This window comes from Lepus europaeus, chromosome 3, assembly GCF_033115175.1.
Source record: "Lepus europaeus isolate LE1 chromosome 3, mLepTim1.pri, whole genome shotgun sequence".
NCBI lineage: Eukaryota > Metazoa > Chordata > Mammalia > Lagomorpha > Leporidae > Lepus > Lepus europaeus.
In genome coordinates this window covers 30,165,946-30,185,774 of record NC_084829.1, presented here as the reverse complement: position 1 = coordinate 30,185,774, position 19,829 = coordinate 30,165,946, and the positions used below count along the sequence as shown (strand labels likewise).

At 44.8% G+C, this 19,829-nt stretch overlaps 1 protein-coding gene across 1 annotated transcript; it reads right to left on the bottom strand.

Moving 5' to 3' along the window:
* Window positions 1-256: 256 nt before the first annotated feature.
* LOC133756458 (putative olfactory receptor 2I1) lies at window positions 257-10,798 on the bottom strand. Its single transcript, XM_062187143.1, has 2 exons — window positions 10,752-10,798; window positions 257-1,211 (listed from the first exon to the last, which is right to left on the bottom strand). Exons 1-2 carry the CDS (start codon window positions 10,796-10,798, stop codon window positions 257-259), a joined length of 1,002 nt encoding a protein of 333 aa, XP_062043127.1.
* Between the last annotated feature and the right edge of the window lie 9,031 nt (window positions 10,799-19,829).

The window sequence follows — 19,829 nt, the reverse complement described above, 5'->3', positions numbered from 1 at the left end:
AGCTTAGGAGAAAGTTCGGGGGCCGTTTTCCCCTCCCTAAACAAGTAAATATAGAGGAAATATTTATTTTCCTTCAAGAATCTGAACATTTCCTGATGAGAGGAAGCAATCTTCTCCAATAACCTTGGACTCCCTGAGGACAAATCTTGTATTGCCACTAAATACATAAATAGCATGGGGGCTAGGCGGGCAGACTCTCCAATGGGCATTTCCTTTCTTGGTTCCTGTCCAATATCTTTGCCCCGCCCCAACCCAATCACTGTCCCGGGTGCCCTCTCCGCAGACTCCCCAGGAGCCTCCTCGCTGCGCCCTTCACCTCCTTATTCCGGAGCGTGTAGATGAGCGGGTTGAGGGCCGGCGTGACCACCGTGTAAAAGAGCGAGACGAACTTGCCCCGCCCCTGGTTGTAGCTGTGTGTGGGCTGCAGGTAGGTGTAGATGGCCGAACCGTAGAAGAGGCAGACGGCAGTCAGATGGGACCCGCACGTGCCCACCGCCTTCCTCCGACCTGCTCTGGACCGCATGCCCCAAACAGCGCGGCCCACGGCCCCATAGGAGGCCAGGATGACGGTGGACGGCAGCAGCAGGATGACCACGCGGGCGGCGAACATCTGGCGCTCGATGGTTTCTCTGCCGCCGCCGCAGGCCAGCTTGAGCAGCACCGGCAGCTCGCAGATGAAGTGGTCCAGCAGGCGCGGCGCGCAAAGCGGTCGCGCAGCCAGGAGCGCCGTTTGCGCGGCGGAGTTGGAGAGGCCGCCCAGCCAAGAGGCGCCGGCCAGCAAGCTGCAGAGACGCGGCGAGGCCAGCCCGGCGTAGCGCAGCGGGCGGCACACGGCGACCGCGCGGTCCAGCGCCATCACAGCCAGGAGGACGCATTCGGCGGAGCCCAGCGCCAGCGAGGCGCACAGCTGGGCCATGCAGCCGCCGCGCGGCAGCCAGAGCGCGGGGGCGCGCAGGTTGGCCAGCAGCGTCGGCACCACGCTCGTGGTGAAGCCCGCGTCCACCAGGGCCAGGTGGCACAGGAAGTAGTACATGGGCGTGTGCAAGCGCGGGTCGCGCATAGCCAGCAGCACCAGCGCCGAGTTGCCGGTCAGAGTCAGGAGGTAGCAGAGGAGGACAAGGACGAAGAGGACGGGCTGCAGGGAGGGCCAGTCGGAGAAACCCAGCAGGAGGAAGCGCTCCTCTGCGCTGAGGTTGGCCTGAGGAGGAAAACTTCCGGAATGTTTGAGAGCAAAAGAGGACACCAGAATGTGGAGGTGTGCTGGCGGAAGGGCCGGGAGCCCGTGCAATGTTTATTTATTGGCTGTACGTTTACAGATCTGAATTTAGTGAGTCGCCTGCTACTTGTTCTTTGATACAAGGGTACTTCGAAAAGTTAGTGGAAAATGGACTTTAAAAACGGGGTTTATCTTGGTGCAAAAATATTTTAAATCTGTGCAGTTTGTTTCGTAACACACAATTACTAGGAGCTTTTCAAAGATGACTTAATAAGTATAAATCTTATGAAGGATACGGAACTTCCGCTTTATGGGTGAACAGAGGGCAGGAAAAGCTAATTAAATTGTCCTAGGGGCCGACACTGTGGCGTAGCAGGTTAACGCCCTAGCCTGAAGTGTCTGCATCCCATATAGGCGCAGGTTCTAGTCCCGGCTGCTCCTCTTCTGATCTAGCTCTCTGCTATGGCCTGGGAAAGCAGTGGAAGATGGCCCAAGTCCTTGGGCCCCTGCACCCACGTGGGAGACCCAGAGGAAGCTCCTGGCTCCTGGCTTCGGATTGGCACAGCATCGGCTGTTGCGGCTATCTGGGGAGTGAACCATCGGATGGAAGACCTCTCTCTGCCTCTCCTCTCTCTGTGTAACTCTGACTTTCAAATAAATAAATAAATAAATATTTTTTTAAAAAAAGTTGTCCTAAGAGCAGTGGCTGTGTGGTACTAGAACTCAGGCCTGATTTCCCAGTCAGTTCAGCTTCACCTGTCTCCCTGGTTCAGGTTGTAATTTTAGAGCCACAGAAGCAATCTAATTTCCCTCAGCTGTTTGAAAACTAATTCCATTTTAAGTCTACTTCTCTCTCGGAAAGTACATAATGCCTGAAAATAATGGCAATGCCCAAAGCCTGGCCTAACCAACCCTTGGTAATCAGCATTTTAGCCTGCTTTGTTTCGGGTGCTCTGTTTTTGTTAATACAGCTGCTAAATTGAAATAGAGATGGGAATGGAAGAATCCCCGAGCAGACAAATCCAGTTAGATCTTCTAAGTCACCTTCACTTTGCTTGACTTGGAAACAAAAGCATAACTTGACCTATTTCTTGCAAATGCCTATATTAGAGGAAAACAGACCAACCAATCAGGAGCAGCCAGCAGATGGTTGTGGCTGCCTGATTGCTCAAATGAACTCTAAATTTTTACTGTGTCTCAGTTAACTCAGAAATTTTTTAAAAAATTATTTATTTTCTTATTTGAAAGGCAGAAAGAACTAGAGAGACAGTGACAGAGAGGGATCTTCCATCTGCTGATTCACTCTCCAAATACCTGCAATGGCCAAGACTGGGCTGGGCCGAAGCCAGAAACCTGGAACTAAATCTGGGTCTCCCACATGGATGTCAGAGACCCCAGTACTTGGGCCATTACTACTCTCTCCCACTATACGTTAGCAGGAAGCTGGAATCAGGAATAGAGATAGGACTCAAATGCAGGCACTCTGATATGGAATGCTAGTATCCCGGGTGGTATCATAATTGCTGCACCAAGGCCTGCGCCTTTTTGCTGTTGATTTCTGCTTTGCTGTGAACAGAGGCTGATTCCAATGTCCACGCCCTTGTTGATGTAAGAGCTAATGTAATGATTGATATAAGTACTGAGGAACAAATGCTTTCTGTAGACTGGAAGTTAGACGTGGTTCTACCTAGCATAGCTGTCAGTTGGTATGGAGAAAATGCATTTCCTTTTGCCTCAATTTGTTTATCTGTAAATCAGACTTTGAGCTAGATGGTCTCTGTGGCTCCTGTTTTGGCCCTCCAGCTTTAATATCAAATAATTTTCAAATAAATGCCAAGGGAATAAAGGGGACACAATTCTCCAGGATCTTTTGACCCTTGAATTATGTTTAACTATTCTAATGGGACAGAAACTATGATGATTGATATGATGGATAGATTTCATAGAAACCTTTCCGCTGTATGTTTTCTGACTGGTATTATAATGTAGACAGCTTATCTTAAACATTTTTCATTGCTCTTTATGGAAAAATGAGAATCTCTGATTTTTTAGTTCTCAAGGAAAAAACTCTTCCTTTCATGCAAAGAAAAATGTTGTTTACATGTTTCTCTAATTTTGTCCTCACTAGGCAGAACAAATATTAATGTTGTGGTTAAAAACAAGTGCTTGGGAGGGGGACTACTTGGATTTGAATTTTGGGTCTATTGTTTCCTAGCTGAGCAACTTTGGACAATTGCTTAACCTGTCTGTGAACCAGTTTCCTCATAAGAAAACAGAAGTAGGTGAAGAGCATTAGATATACAAAGTTCTGGGGCTGGTGCTGTGGCATAGAAGGTTAAACATCCACCTGCAGTGCAGGCATCCCTTTCGGGTGCTGGTTTGAGTCCCAGCTGTTTTACTTCCTTTCTAGCTCCCTGCTAATGTGCCTGGGAAAGCAGCAGAAGATGGAACAAGTACTTGGGTCCCTGCACCCACATGGGAGACCCAGAAGAAGTTCAGCCTGGTCGAACCCTGTCTGTTGTGGCCACTTGAGGAGTGAACTAGCAGATAGAAGATCTCTGTCTTTCCCTCCTCTTTTCCTTTCTCTCTCTCTCTCTCTCCCGCCTTTCAAATAAATAAAATGTCTTTAAAAAAATACGCAAAGTTCTTAGAACAGCTCCTGGCACATAGAAGATGTTTAGTGAGTGTTAACTATTGTCATCCCTATTTCAGGAACAGGAAATAGGTTTTTAAAAAGAGTTCTTCCTACACTTGGTAGTGATGGAACTGGTATAAAAATTCATAGTCCTTTTCATATATTAGCTCTGATTTTTACTCACCTGAAAATTGGACAATGAGCTTATTTTAAGAAGCAGGATAGCAGGTAAACTGAAATACAATAATTTGGGGCTGGTGCTTTGGTGTAGCAGGGTAGATGGCAGGTGCTGGCATTCCATATGGGTACTGGTCATGTCCTGGCTGCTCCACTTCCGATCCAGCTCCCTGCTAATATGCCTGGGAAAGCAGGGGAGTATGGCCTAGGTCCTTGGGCCCCTGCACCCATATGGGAGACCTGGAAGAAATTCCTGGCTTTGGATTGGCTCAGCTCTGGTCTTTGCGAACATTTGAGTTGTGAAGCAGTGGATGGAAGATTTTCTCTCTGTCTCTTCTCTCTAACTCTGCCTTTCAAATAAATAAATGAATTTTTTTAACAAATAAATTCACTAATTTGTCTTGGGTCACCTTGTTTGCACATGCTTGATAGGATTTTTACTCTAATCTGAGTAACCTCAGAGTCCTTGCCCTTCCCCCTTTTCTATAAACAAGGCTCTGCTATGCTACAGACTATGAAGGGCAAGAGGACAAGCTAAGAGACTTTTAGCTGGAAAGTTATTTATTTGAAAGGAGAGGTAGGAGAAGAGAGCAAGAGACAGAAAGTAAATTTGTAGATAATTTTACAGCATTGGGGTTGTACTGGACATGAATAAGGTATAAGAGGTGACCTTTATGCTTATGACCTAATGGTAGCCTGAGAAGCTGTTACAAAACTTCAGATTCTTCAGTGCTATGATTACACTATCACACAGCAGTTCAGTCAGGCGAGCTCTAACCCTTTCCTCTGCAAACATGCCACACCATGAAAATAGGCACACAGTGGAAACACTGTACAGATGATACACTGCATGTGTGCACAAGTCCTCCAAGTAGCTCAAACATGTGCACATGTACAATCAGCCCAGCATACTTTCTCATACCCAGAGGGCAAATTCTTCATAAAACACTTTGTATACTGTGTCTGCAAGCCTCATTTGATATTCTAGAAAGTATTTCTCAACTGCAAGGTTATTTTTTTTCCCTTGGCAATGTTAACAGCAAACTTACCTTCATGTCTGACCCTGATGTTTAGACTTTGGCTTTTCAGATCATAAGCTGGTTCCTTGCTCCTGCTCTGGATTCTCTAGGTTTGAGACAGTGGAGGGAGAGATCAACAGAAGATCCAGTTGCATGTCTGTGCTAATTTCTGGAATGGGTGCCTTAGATCAGAGTCCTGTGTCTCAGGAAGAAGGGAGGGTGTGGGTGCCATCTTCCTCTCAGCAGAGGAAAGAACAGCACGTCTGGAGAAGGAGGTATTTAAGTCTGTGAAACACTGAGATCCAGGCGTAAGTGGTGACGTCTGTTGCTGGAGAGTTTCGTGATGGTTACAGACAAGGCAAGGACTTGAACCTTGCACTGGTTACAAATCAGCAGTAGCCAGGTGGTAGCAACAATATCGTCCTGAGTCTAAAGGGCGTGGAGCTGGAGAGAAGAAGGGAGCATGTCGATGAGTCCTCTCACTGGAGAGGACACAGGGGAATCGACTTCCCCTGTTATCTAGAAGAGAGGACAGAGCTCTGGGGAATCTATGTCCCACTCCCATAATTAGAACTTTGCATGGAGGTGTCCAGAGAGAAGTCCCCCAGGGTGAGGAAGAGGAAAGTCCTTGCAGTGTGTGGAGGCCAGAGGCAGCCTAGTTCCCTTTCATTTTAATTTCTCTTGGAGTTTTTCTCGGTTGAACGATCTTAAGCTGGCTGCTTAGCCTCAGTGATTCTGTGTTGTTATCTGCAAAACTTGGAGGAAAATCTTTAGTTGCCAGAGATGCAGATTTGTTGACGTCATCCTCGGTTTTGAATGTAGCTTTCTTATGTCATTAGCTTTTGCCAACCACACTCCTCTTTGATGTCATCCCCCTCCGCATCCCCTTTGCCTCTTCTAATTCTTTTAAGATTTTTTAAAATGAAGATTTATTCTCACTTCCTTCTTCAGTTAAGGTCTGGAAATGTATTTTTTTTTTTTTTGACAGGCAGAGTGGACAGTAGAGGGAGACAGAGAGAAAGGTCTTCCTTTTTGCCGTTGGTTCACCCTCCAATGGCCGCTGCGGTAGGTGCGCTGCGGCCGGCGTACCGCGCCATTCCGATGGCAGGAGCCAGGTGCTTCTCCTGGTCTCCCATGGGGTGCAGGGCCCAGGAACTTGGGCCATCCTCCACTGCACTCCCTGGCCACAGCAAAGAGCTGGCCTGGAAGAGGGGCAACCAGGACAGGATCGGTGCCCCGACCGGGACTAGAACCCGGTGTGCCGGTGCCGCAAGGCGGAGGATTAGCCTACTGAGCCACGGCGCCGGCTTGGAAATGTATTTTTTTAAAAGATTTATTTTACTTATTTGAAAGAGAGAGAGGTAGAGACAGAAGGAGAGGTTTTCCATCTGCTGGTTCACTTCCCAGATGGCCACAACGGCCAGAGCTGCGCTGATCCGAAGCCAGGAGCTTCTTCTGGGTCTCCCTCATGGGTGCAGGGGCCCAAGGACTTGGGCCTTCTTCTGCTATCCCAGGCTACTGCAGAGAGCTGGATTGGAAGAGGAGCAGCCGGGACTAGAACTGGTGCCCATATGGGATGCCGGCACTTCAGGCCTGGGCTTTAACCTACTGTGCCACAGCTCCAGCCCCTGGAAATGCATTGTTGTCATTTACTTCCTTTATGTCTGCTCTCCTCTTATCTAGCTTAGGTTGCCATGTCAACCATTATAGTCACTCCTTTGCACACTCTCAGTGCTTCACTTCATTACATTCACTTGGATAATTGCTATCTTATCTAAACTCAACTATAGTCCTACTCTTTCCCTAGATTTGTTCAGCTGATTGAAGAAAAGCGCATAACCATGCTGAGAGCTTTCATTTTGCCTCCATGACCACTGCACTCTAGAGAGCAGGGACTAAAACATTTGATAATCCCTAGTCCACTCACTTGTCCACACTCTTTATATATCTAGTACAAACTTTCTGGTCTTTCCTCAAATCTGTAATATTCCTCCCTCCCCACTCTTACAGAATATCCTGCTTTCCTAAATAATAATTTTATGTCACTGAAAAAATTTTGAAGAAATTATGGGAGAACTTCCATAAGCTCTCATCAACCCATCTCTTCTCCTACTTACATTTATGCTCATACTCACCATCTTTTTGTGTGATACTGCTAGCAACATACTACTTGTGTGTCTGTCTGAGGCCAATCCATGTTATGTTCCATCCCTTTCCAACTACCCGAGGGCATGATTCTAGCATTTCCTTCTCTCTTCTGTACATAATTTACCCTCTAGTGTACCATCCCCACCAATATGTAAGCATGCTTTAATTACTTTCATTAAAAGTAATCTCTTTATTCCACTGACTGGAGTTACTACCCCAGCTTTATCTTATATAGCACTTTTCTGCTTTCCTTCTCTTTTAAATTTACTCCATAAGGCTTTAACACTGAAACTGCTTTTGTCAAATGTTACAAATGATCTCTGCATTGCTACATCCAATGTTCAGTTTTCAGTTCTCACACTAGCCAGGCCACCCAGTTTCTGCCTATTCTAGTTCTTGTGTAGTTAGCCAAACCTACCTTGTGCTGCTCTACTCTTGATTACTGTGGTCCATCGACATCTCTGCATTGGTGCATCTAATGTAATGTCAGGAGCATGACATTTAAAGATTTATTTATTTGAAAGTCAGAGTTACACAAGAGAGAAGGAGAGGCAGAGGCAGGGAGAGAGAAAGAGAGAGAGAGAGAGAGAGAGAGAGAGAGAGGGGTTTCCATCTGCTGGTTCACTCCCCAATTGGCCGCAATTGCTGGAGCTGTGCTGATCTGAAGCCAGGAGCCAGGAGCCTCTTCCGGGTTTCCCATGTGCATACAGGGGCCCAAGGACTTGGGCCATCTTCCTCTTTCCCAGGCCAATAGCAGAGAGTTGGATTGGAAGTAGAGCAGCTGGGTCTTGAACCCATACCCATATGGGATGCCAGCACTGCAGGCGGCGGCTTTGCCCGCCATGCCACAACACCGGCCCTGATTTTTCCTTTTTGTGTCCACCCCCGAATCCATATGTTAAAGTCATGACCCCCAATATGTTGCTGAGATGGGCCTTTTAAGAAGTAATTATACAGGGGCCGGTGCTGTGGCGCAGTGGCGCAGTGGGTTAAAGCCCTGGCCTGAGGCACCGGCATCCCATGTTGGTGCCACTTCTAGTCCCGGCTGCTCCTCTTCCGATTCAGCTCTCTGCTGTGGCCTGGGAAAGCAGTAGAGGATAGTCTAGGCCCTTGGACCCCTGCAGCCAAGTGGGAGACCTGGAAGAAACTCCTGGCTCCTGGCTTCGGGTTGGCACAGCTCCAGCCATTACGGCCACCTCTGGAGTAGACCAGTGGATGGAAGACCTTTCTCTCTTGTCTCTACCTCTCTCTGTAACTTTGTCTTTCAAATAAATAAAATGAATCATAAAAACAGAAGTAATTATACTTAAAAAAGTCATAAGGATGAGGTCCTTAAAAGCATAGGAGGTAGACTCCCTCTGAGTTAAGGCAGAACAAAGACCATATAAGAACATGGAGCAGGAGGTCATCTGCAAGCCAGGAAGAGGACCCTCATCACTAATTGTATCAGCAGGTACCCTGATCTTGAATTTTCCAGCCTATAGAATGGGGAGAAATAAAATTCTACTGCTTGAACCACTCAGTCTATGCAGTTTGTTATGGCAGCCTGCACTAAGGCAATTTCAAAAGCACCACCACTTGCTGCATTGTTCCCTTTCCATTTCCTTTGCTGGTTTCTCCTCAGCTTGTTGTTCACTGGACATCTTCTCTTTTATACATAAATTTCTTAGCTAATCTCAGCATTTCTCAAGGTTTTATCCACCACCTGCGTGATGATGACTCTTACAGTTACATTTCCTGTCTAATCGTTTATAGTTCTACCTAATCTGAGCTCCAGATTCCTATGTCCAATTGTCTACTCAATAACAACATTTTTGTATCTCAAGTTTAACAGGCCACAAATGGAGCACCTGTATCCCCCACCCCATATGTGCTTCTTCTGTAGCCTTTCTTATCTCTGCTTATGGGACTTCATCATCTTCCTAGTTGCTCAGATGAAAATATTGGGGTACTGACTCTTTTCATCTCATCCAGGTACAATCTATCAGCAAATTCTATTGGCTTTACCTGCAAAAATTTGCCCTGAAACTGTCAAGTTGCAAGCAACCTCAGGACTACCCCTCTGCCTGGTGCAAGCCATGATTATCTCTCTCCTGGATTATGGAAACAAGGTCCTTCTGCTGTCCTTACCCGTCAGTTCACTTTCTTCTTGAAGCCAGAGCAGCCCATTTAAAATACAACTCTGATCATATCATTTGTTTTCCTAAAATCTCCCAACAGTTTTTTCATGTCACTTAGAATGGAAAACTAGTCTTAAAATGGAAAGATTGGGGCTCCTCACTTAAGCAGTGTTGACAACTTGGACCAGATAGTTCTTTGCTGTCCTGTGCATTGTGGGTTGTTTGGCAGCATCCATGGCTCCTCTTCAGAAGATGACAATAGTGCCTCCTCTCCAACTGTGACAATCAAAAATAATCTCCAGACATTGCCGCATGTCCCATGGGGACAGAACTGCCTCACTTGAGAGCCACTGCCTCCCTGATCTGATCCTTTGTTACCTCTCTGGCCTCACCACCCTGGCCCCTGGCTGTTTCTATGACCTAGCCAAGGCTGTGCCCACCCCACAGCCTTTGTTCTTGCTGTTTTCGATGCAGGGAATGTGTTTTCCTCATACTGCTTGTTGGCCATTTCTTCTCAGCTCCTTCAGAAACTTTATCTAAGCATCAACTTTTTACTGAGGGATCCTATGGCCATTTTTAGTTTAAAATTTATTTAGCTGACATTCCTATTCCCTGTCCCTGCCATTGCTTTCTTCTTAGCACTCATCATTATGTAACATACCTGTAATTTCACCGATTTTCTTACTTAAGTAAATCGGTGAAATTATTTTATCTCTCCCACTAAAATGTAGGTTTGTTGAAGGCTATGATTTTCTTTCTTCCATCTTATCCATTGTTGAATCTGAAAGTGCCCAGAGCATTCCCTGGTCTGTAGTAGGTACTGAATAGATTTGAGGAATGAGTGAGTGCGAAGGCCGAGTGCTTGGTAACCACTGCACACGTGGCAGCTGTTATTATTTTATGGGGGAATTGCTTTCTGTGAAGCTTCATGTTTGGTGCTGGAGTTACAAAGATGATAACAAAAAGTTCTGCCTATAGGAGATAACCCTCAATTTAAGGAAGCAACTTAAATCCCTTCAAACAGAGTAAAACAGTAGTTCAAAATGTACTTGGAACACAATGCAGTAAACATCGAGGACAGGCAAGCGAGCGCTGTGAGAACTGTGAGCAGGACGTGCATCAGGAGTGTGGGAGTGGAGAAGGCTGTCTCCAAAAAGGAGGAACAAGACCCTCTTCTGAACCCGAGAGTCAAGAGAGCTGTTTCCAGCAGAGATGCTGATGTAGGAACATACGCAGATGAGATAAAAAAAGCCAGAATTCAATACATTTACACCTGTGATTGACAACTTGAGTAACAGAGAAACACAGGGGCGCCTTCCCCAATGTCCCCTCCATTTCCTTCTCACTTCCCTCAGGTTATTTTCAGAAGATTTTGTTTTGCTTTGACTTTAATGTCTCATGGCTCAGTAAGGGGAATGGATGGTGGCTAGAGTTACCTGTTGAGCTCTCTCACCAGGATCTCAGACACTGCATGGCTTCCCATGATCTGGCCCCCAGCTTCCCCACTCAACTGGTGCTCTTCTTCTCATGGGACTGTGCGTGCAGTCTTGGTCATCCTGGGTGAATGACAGCTTTTCTGCCTCACAGCTTTACACCTGCATTTCTCCTTGTGTCAGTGAAATGGTCTTTTGTGTCCTCTCCCCATCAGAGACTTCTGACCCTCAAGGGTCAGCACAAGATCCGCCTCCTCCAGGAAGCCTTCCTAAGCTTCCTCTCACCTCTCAAGAGTCCTAACACTTTACACCATTGTATATGATCTTTCTCACATTCTGCTTTTCATTCTTAGCTCAAAAATTATTTTCTAACTATAAGGGCAATACTCATTATGGAAAACTGAGAAATATGGAGAAGTAGAAAGAAGGAAAAAATCCTATCCATATTTCATTCAACTGATATTATTAATATCCACCTTCAATTTTTTAGTATAGTCCTTTCCCCTTAAATTTTTATAGAACTGAGTGTTTCTGTATTTTTTTTTTTTTTGCATTTTGATTTGTCATGAAATATCATCATGAAAGGATTTTCACATTACAGATTTCTGGAAAATATAATGTATATTTATTGATCATCTGCCAATGGCCAAATGTATGATGATATAGCATCACACATATATACACAACTGTGTCAGCTTTATTATAATTTACTTAACTGTTGCTTTATTATTTGATATCATTTATTTTAATTTCTTAAAAAGTATTTAAAGTACAATTTCAAGAAATAGAATTTTTTGTATTTTTATGCATTTCCCTAAGAAAGAGTGGTGGGGAATAAAATGATTATATCAGATATATCTGTGGTATTCCAGGAGTCTATCTATTTATCTACCCATTGATCAATCAATCATCTACCTGCAGCTCTATGCCTCTGGTGACATAGTGGAAAGAGTGTATGCTTTGCACATGGGGAGATCCATCGTGCTTGACCTTGAGTAACTCACTTAAAACCTGTGAGCATCAAAATCCTCATCTGAGTATAGCACCTCCCTTAGTAACAGGCTGCTGTGAGGATTAGAGATGATGCAGGCCACAGTAAGGGTAGGTACTTGGTCTATCTTGTTCATAGCTACATCCTCAGAGTCTGTAGGTTAGAATTGCTAGCTCTCTTTCTCTCCTTTTTTAAAGATTTATTTATTTATTTGAGTCAGAGTTACAGAGAGGGATGGACACACACACACACATCTTCCATCTGCTGATTTACTCCCTAGATGGCCGCAATAACTAGCTCCTGGGCCAGGCCAAAGCCAGGAGCCAGGAGCCTCTTCCAGGTCTCCCACAAGGATAGCAGTGGCCATCTTCTACTGCCTTTCCCAGGCCATTAGTAGGGAGCTGGATTGGAAGTGGAGCAGCTGGGACACAAACTGGCACCCTTATGGGATGCTGGCAGCATTGCAAGTGGCAGCTTTCCCTGCTATATCACAAAGCCAGCCCCAACTAGTTCTCTTTGTTTTGTTGCATTTGAAATACCTCGTAAAGTAGAGCACTGTTACTACTTCTCAAATAAATTAAAATATAATTAAGTCAGCTTTATTGAGGTATGATTTACATACAATAAATCACATCTATTTTAAAAATAAAATTGGCTGAATTAAGTTTTTTTTTTTTAAAGAATTTATTTACTTGACAAGCAGAGAGAAATAGAGAGAGAGAGAGAGAATGCTTTCACCTGCTGGTTCACTCCCCAAATGCCCACAATGAGGGGCATTACTTGAGCCATCACTGCTGCCTCACAAGGTTTGCACTGGAGGTGAGAGCTGGGCTGGGAATTAAACCATAAAAATGGGAAATGAGAATCTTAATTGACATCTTAGCTGCTGGGCCAAATGCCTGACTCAGTCTAATGAGTTTTGACAAATAGGTGTTTGGTGAAACCACTGCCACAATCAATACATAGAACATTTCTTATCACTCCCAACAGTTCTTTCTGTCCCCTTCTAAGTGGCTTTAGTTCCAAGCAACCACTGATCTTTCTTCCACTGCAGTTTGCATTTTCTAAAACTTCTTATCATTTACATTTACTTACATTTTTATGATTGCTTCTCTGTGACTGCTTCATTTCAGTAATTCACCCATGGTAGTGCTGGTATCAGCAGTTCATTCGTCTTTATTGTTGAGCGGTACTTCATTGCATAGGTATATCACAATTATGAAATCCATTCTCTTGTTGAAGAGGGTTTTGTATTGTTTTCAGTTCTTGACTGCGATGAATAATTGCAACTATACTCTGATTACTTAGGAGGTAAGGATTCAACAGCTCCAAGACCCTCCAAGAGCGTCAGTAGGATGTTCTGTGTAGTGGCTGGACAACGTGATAATGTCAGAATTTGGAGGAGAAATTTGGAGGAGAATTACTACATATAATAGTTGACTGATAAGTCTTCAAGCATATTAACTTCTATTATTCGTATTACTTTATTAGGAGTGCAGCGCATTCAAAGGATCAAAACTTCTGTTAACCCCATGCCCATCCAGCCTACCAGAACTCCTCCCTAGTCCAGGCCATCTTCCCTCCAGTGGGCCTGGACCTCCCCTCGCCCCCTAAAGTACCGCTTCGTCCTATGAGCGGCTCCAGCCCTTAGAAACTGCTCCCACTCTTCTCCTGGGCGCCTGCGGTCTCTTACCTTAAGTATCCTCTGCACTGCATCCTTCTTCCTCTCCTCTCAAGTTCATCACGAGCCTCCCCGTTTTCCTCCCTTCCCCCGGCTCCCTCGTCCTTTCGTTCCCTTGCCCCCTCTGCCGGTTCAAGGGTTCTGTGCTAGGACACAAGGCTCAACCAGCTCCCTGGAGCGTCCCCTTTTATTTCCGCCCGCTCAGTGCCCACTTCAGCTAAAGATTTAAAACCCACTGAGATTTCCTAGCCCCATCAACTCGCACACTTCGAGAGAACAGTGAAACATATCAAGATCCGACCTCCCGCGCATCCTACAGAGGCCCGGGGGTGCGGTTGTGGCGGTGCGGAGAGGGGAGGGAAGCCGCTGACGTATCTGGAGGGGCGAGGCCTCCACGGAAATCTGGCGTCTCCAAGGCAGCGCCGGAGGCTCGGGAAGGGCTCCGCCCTCACCTGCGCTCCAGGTGTCGTGCTGGGTGGCAGGTGCAGTGCAGGTTAGTGCAACTGAGTTGTGCTGCCACGGACCCTGGTGAAAAGCTGAGGAATGCAAGGGACTCGCTCCAGGTCACGCTGTTACTAGCGCCGGGTGTGTGATATGTATGTATTTGTATGGGTGAGTAGTCAGGAAGATGGTCATTTTTAAAATTTTAATTGGTTTTTAATATAGATACAATTCTAAGAACATAATGATATTCGCTTCCTCTTTCCCCCTCTCTCTGTCCCACCCTTCCCTTCCTTTTCCCTTTCCCTCTGTCCTGTTTTTTTCATTTTTGAGATAACTTTTTAAATTTACATTACAGTAAAAAAGCTTAACACTTCACCGAATTAACAGTTTAACAAGTAAACAGCAAAAATACCCTAGTTTAGTGGGAATTCAGACAATGCTTTAAACAATAATTAAATGAAAAAAATGACCATTTCATCCATATACAATAAATTTTTAAAATTATTTCTATTTTTACGAAAGCATCACATATGTAGGAAAGAATTTAGACAGATTCATGAGAGATGGTCAGGGAGCATACTGAGATTGGTCCTGAAGAAATATTTTTTTATTTTTTAAGATTTATTATATTTATTTGAAAGGCAGAGAGAGAGAGAGAGAGAAAGAGAAAGAGAGAGAGAGAGAGAGAGAGAGAGAGAGAGAGAGAGATCCTCCATCCACTGATTCACTCCTCAAATGGCCACAACAGCCAGGGCTGGGCCACACTGAAGCCAGAAACCAGGAACTACTTCTGAGTCTCCCACATTGCTGCAGGGGCCCAAGGACTTGGGCCATCTTCTGCTATTTTCCCAGGGGCATTAGCAGGGAGCTGGATCAGAAGTGGAGCAGCCATGATTCGAACCAGTGCCCATATGGGATGCCAGTGTCATAGGCAGCAGGTTTACCTGTTATGCTGGCTCCCATATACAGTAAATTTTAAGGTAATCATAGGTCATGAAAACTTTATCAGAATAACATTCTTAACTTCTAGGTTGACAAAGGTATAAAACAAAGTATGCAAAACTTTTTTTGCAGCAATATTGATGTAGACATTTCTTTCTCTTTTTCTTTGTTTTTTTAAATTTTAGCTCCCACATATAAGGAGAACATGTGGTATTTTCCTTTCTGGGTCCAGCTTATTTCATTCAATATGATGTCCTCTGATTGCATCCATTTTGCTAAAAATAGTAGAATTTCATTCTTTTTTATAATTGAATAATATTCCATTGTGTATGTATACTACATTTTCTTTATCCATTCATCTGATGAATCAAATGATGATCAACCTTGGTTGATTCCAAATTTTGGCTATTGTGAAAAGTGCTGCTATAAACATGGTGTGCAGGTGTCACTTTGATTCATTGTGTTCACATTTTTGGGTATATGCCCAGTAGTGGAATTCCTGGATCACATGGCAAGTCTATTTTCAGCTTTTTAAGAGGTCTTCACTCTGTTTTCCATCTGCCATGCTAACTGCCATGGAGAAGATTTATTGATCATGGATCATTTTTGAGTACCAATAGCATAATGCTATTGGAAGCATAATGCTGGTTGGAAGAATGAACTAAAGGATTTATGACAGGTTTACTAGCCATAAAACACTGGTGAAAAATCCAAGGTATACGAAGAAGGCATATCCAGTGCTCTAGAGGAACTGGGAAAGAGCTAAATCCTTGGGGAGAGCCAGTCACTGTGGTCTTTATTTCATTACAGTCTTGTTGCAGTTTCTCTCTTGGCATGATATAGGAGATAACTCTACGGTAGCCCCAACATACTTCCAGAGTACAAGAATACATTTAATTGTGATTCTGCAAACAGTGTATGACTGGAGTTCTCATTTCCACCTGGATAAACCCTGTATTTATCTCTAGGCCTCCTTCACATTATCTTTACACCCATGCTGGTGTAAGGTTACAAGCAGTGCTCTAGAGTCTTCCATCACTGTCCAAAATATTAGTACAAAATTCCAATTTGTAATTAATAATGCAAAGTTGTCAAGGCAAACTCTTTTTTTTTAAAGCTGCACAAAGATTAAAGTGACAATGTATGATGTTGCATGTGTATTTGTGGTCCCACTGCAAACATTTTAAAATGACTTCCCAACTGCTGCTTTAGAAAACTTCCCAGTTATTTCAGGGCAAAGAATAGGCAGCATGATTTCCTATACTGTTTTCTTTTTTATCCCTTGGAATCATGGATATTTAGTTTGCATGACTATGGTCTATGTTCTTTATGCACATGGGTAGTAAGGCCCAGGTAGCAACAGCTATATGGGTAGATGGTTGAGGTAAGAGATAAAGAGTAAAAAAAGCTCACTGGAATGTCATCCAATGAAAATACAAAAGTTAGAAGACACTGGTCTGGTTGATAAGTTTCAGTCTTTTTGTTAATATTTTTGTTGTAAAAAATGAGTGACTTTTTTGTTTAGGTCTATCATGAGGCCTAAGGTAGATAAAGGTCTTGTTTTGCTTTCTATGTCTGGGTTCTAAACAATGTTTTGACCTGTTATTTGGCTTACTGAAGAAGATGATTGCAAAACTGATCTTACTACTCAGCCCAGGTGTGCTGCGCATTTAGAACTACTCAGCTGTCTGGGCCGGTGTTGTGGCACAGTGGGTTAAGTTGCCACCTGCAATGCCAGCATCCCATATGTGTGCCAGTTCATGTTCCGGCTGCCTCACTTCAGATCCAGCTCCTGCTAATGTGCCTGGGAAAGTAGTGGAAGATGTCTCAAGTATTTGGGCCCCTACCCCTCATGTGGGAGACCCAGACTCTCGTTTCTTTTCTCTTCCCACCATTTCATCCACCCTAGGGAGACTGGGCCAACACACAGACACTCCCATTTCCTGGGAACTTTGTTCAGTGCCAATTCCTGCTCCCACATCCTTTTCCTGGCCCTTCCAGGAGGTCCTCGCCTACTGAGCTGTCCAGTCCCTCCCAAGGGCACTGATCTGTAAATTCTAGAGTCCTTGGGGGAGATGTTAGGTAGGGGACAGTGCTGTCTTGGGAGGAGCTGATGGGGGAACCAGTGAGTGCATGCTGGCGAAGTGAACCCTGGGTGAAGGACTGCTTTCTGGCCAGGAGACAAGAAAGACTGACTCAGTGAGCACATGCACAGTTTTCCCAGGAAGCTTGAGTTCTCCCTAACCACCTTTCCACTTCAGTTCTACAAATGAGGCACAGAGGATACCTCCAGTAGCAGACACCACCTGAGTCTGGGGCACACTCTAGATGGTGGGTTTGTGGGGAGATAGGGAAGGGGAAGGAGGCTGGAAAGGAAAACAAGGAAAGGGCAGTAAGAGTTCCAAAGGGCCAGGAATTGTACTGGGGCAAGGGCCGGATGTGAGTGAAGGAAATAGAGCTTAGGTGTCAAATTCAGGGAGGTAGAAGGCAAAGAGGGCTCAAGACCGGGATCTCTGTAACAGCCTTCCCCAGCTTAACTTTCCTCCATCTTCATCCTCCACAGACCAGCCATGGCATCCATGCCCTTTACATCTGGAGTTCAGGGGAGAATGTGTAGTCCTGCCAATTCTCTTGCATATGGTTGTTTCCTAGCCCATATTTTATTTTCTTCCTCTCTCCCTTTTCATTTTTCCTCTTTAGGTTTGTACTCAGCCATCTCTTTCCCTTTTTTCTATCTCACTGGCCTTTTCTGACTCCACAGCTTTGGTTCAAATCTTGTGATGAACCTGGGTACGAAGGATTCATTCAGAGAGGAGAGGAAACAGGAGCACAAAGGCCAGAGAATTTGGCTGGGGACCTGAATTCTAACTCTGGCCTTTTCGCTGGGTCACTGTGTGACTTCTGGCATATTTTAGCCACTCCAGGCCTTTTTTTTTCTCATCTCCAAAATGACGAGATTGAACCACATTTCTGCTTAAATGATCTAATAGCTGTGAATGTTGTGGTTCTATTTATTGAACAGTGCTGGGAATTTTATTCATACTTCCTGTATTTGGGCCTATATTTTTTCTTTAGGTCACTCTGTGTTTCTTTTTCTTTTTTCTTATGGATTAACTTATTTGAGAGGCATAGTGACAGAGAGAGAGGGAGAGACAGAGTCAGAGAGAGATATTTTCCATCTGCTGGTTCACTTCCCAAATGACTGCAACAGCCAGGTCTGGGCCAGGCCAAAGCCAGAGGCCAAGAATTCCATCCTGGTATCCCATGTGGATGGTAGGGGTCAAATATTTAGGTCATCATTATCTGCCTTCCCAGAGCATTTAGTAGGAAGCTGAAGCAGAAGTGGAGCAGCCGGGAGTTAAACCCACTTCAGTATGAGACACTGGCATCCTGAGCGGCAGCTTTAATGCACTGTGCCACAATTCTTGCCCCTCACTCTTTATCTTTTTTATTTTTTGTCTCCTTTCTCTCCACATCTTTGTGTCTTGCTGTGTTTTCCATGCTTGACTGCCCATTCTTGTCTTTTAGTCCTTTAACACTCAGGTCTCATTATACTCTGTTCATTTTTTTAGCAAGCATTTATGAAATGAACTGAATACTGGAGCTATGCCATTCCTGAGCTCTACCAGCCTGTCCTGACCTGAGAAAGCTGTCATTTGGAGTGTGAAGTAGACTTGGAGTTGCTCCAGGATCATAAGTGAAACACAATGGTTACTCTTTAACCTTGTGAGTGAGTGGCTTTGTACGTTTTTGAAAAATAAAAGTTACATCTTTCTGCTTACAAATGTGATGTCTTATCATTGTAGAAAAGTTGCAAACACAAAAAGTATAAAAAACTTAAAAGCACTCATAATCCCACTACACAGACATACAACTTATCTTTGCGTTTTGTTGTCTTCCTCACAGACTCTTCCAAAAGTTAGTTTAAAATAGGTCTATTGCGGCGCCGGCACACCGGGTTCTAGTCCCGGTCGGGGCACCGATCCTGTCCCGGTTGCCCCTCTTCCAGGCCAGCTCTCTGCTGTGGCCAGGGAGTGCAGTGGAGGATGGCCCAAGTGTTTGGGCTCTGCACCCCATGGGAGACCAGGAGAAGCACCTGGCTCCTGCCATCGGAACAGCGCGGTGCGCCGGCCGCAGCGCGCTACCGCGGCGGCCATTAGAGGGTGAACCAACGGCAAAGGAAGACCTTTCTCTCTGTCTCTCTCTCTCTCTCACTGTCCACTCTGCCTGTCAAAAAAAAAAAAATAAAAAAAAATAAAAAAAAATAAAAATAAAATAGGTCTAAAGACATCGTATTTATGTAGCCCCAAATGTCTGCAAGTAAGACTGTCAGAGTGATAGGAGCACGGCTTGGAGCCACAGTCAACTTTTAGGGTTGTTGAAATTAAATTGTCTTCTAAAATCAATTCTCATATCTTTATTTTTTTTGGATAGTGATGCCAAGTAGTATCTTGGTGCTCATTTAAATTTGGAGCTACCTGGTTTTTATATGAGGGTGCTTCAAAAATTCTGTGGGAAAAAGTTCTTTCTATACTGAGAATATGAGACCTGAAAGGCCTGGTGTTATCACTGGCAGATTATGTGGTGATGTGGCTTGGGGATAACAGCAGGTACACTAATGCCTTCACCATGTATTGCCTTCAGTTGGTCACTGGCAGTAGTGTGGCAGGTTCATTGATTTGTCACCCATCTGAAGTCGTGTTGGCTGGTTGTTAAATAGATTATCCTCCTATATGGATCGTGTGTGCTCATGAGTCTTTTTTTAAAAAATTTATTTATTTTTTTTTTTCGACAGACAGAGTGGACAGTGAGAGAGAGACAGAGAGGAAGGTCTTCCTTTTGCCATTGGTTCACCCTCCAATGGCTACCGCGGCCGGCGCACCGTGCTGTTCTGAAGGCAGGAGCCAGGTGCTTCTCCTGGTCTCCCATGGGGTGCAGGGCCCAAGCACTTGGGCCATTCTCCACTGCACTCCCAGGCCATAGCAGAGAGCTTGGCCTGGAAGAGGGGCAACCGGGACACTTA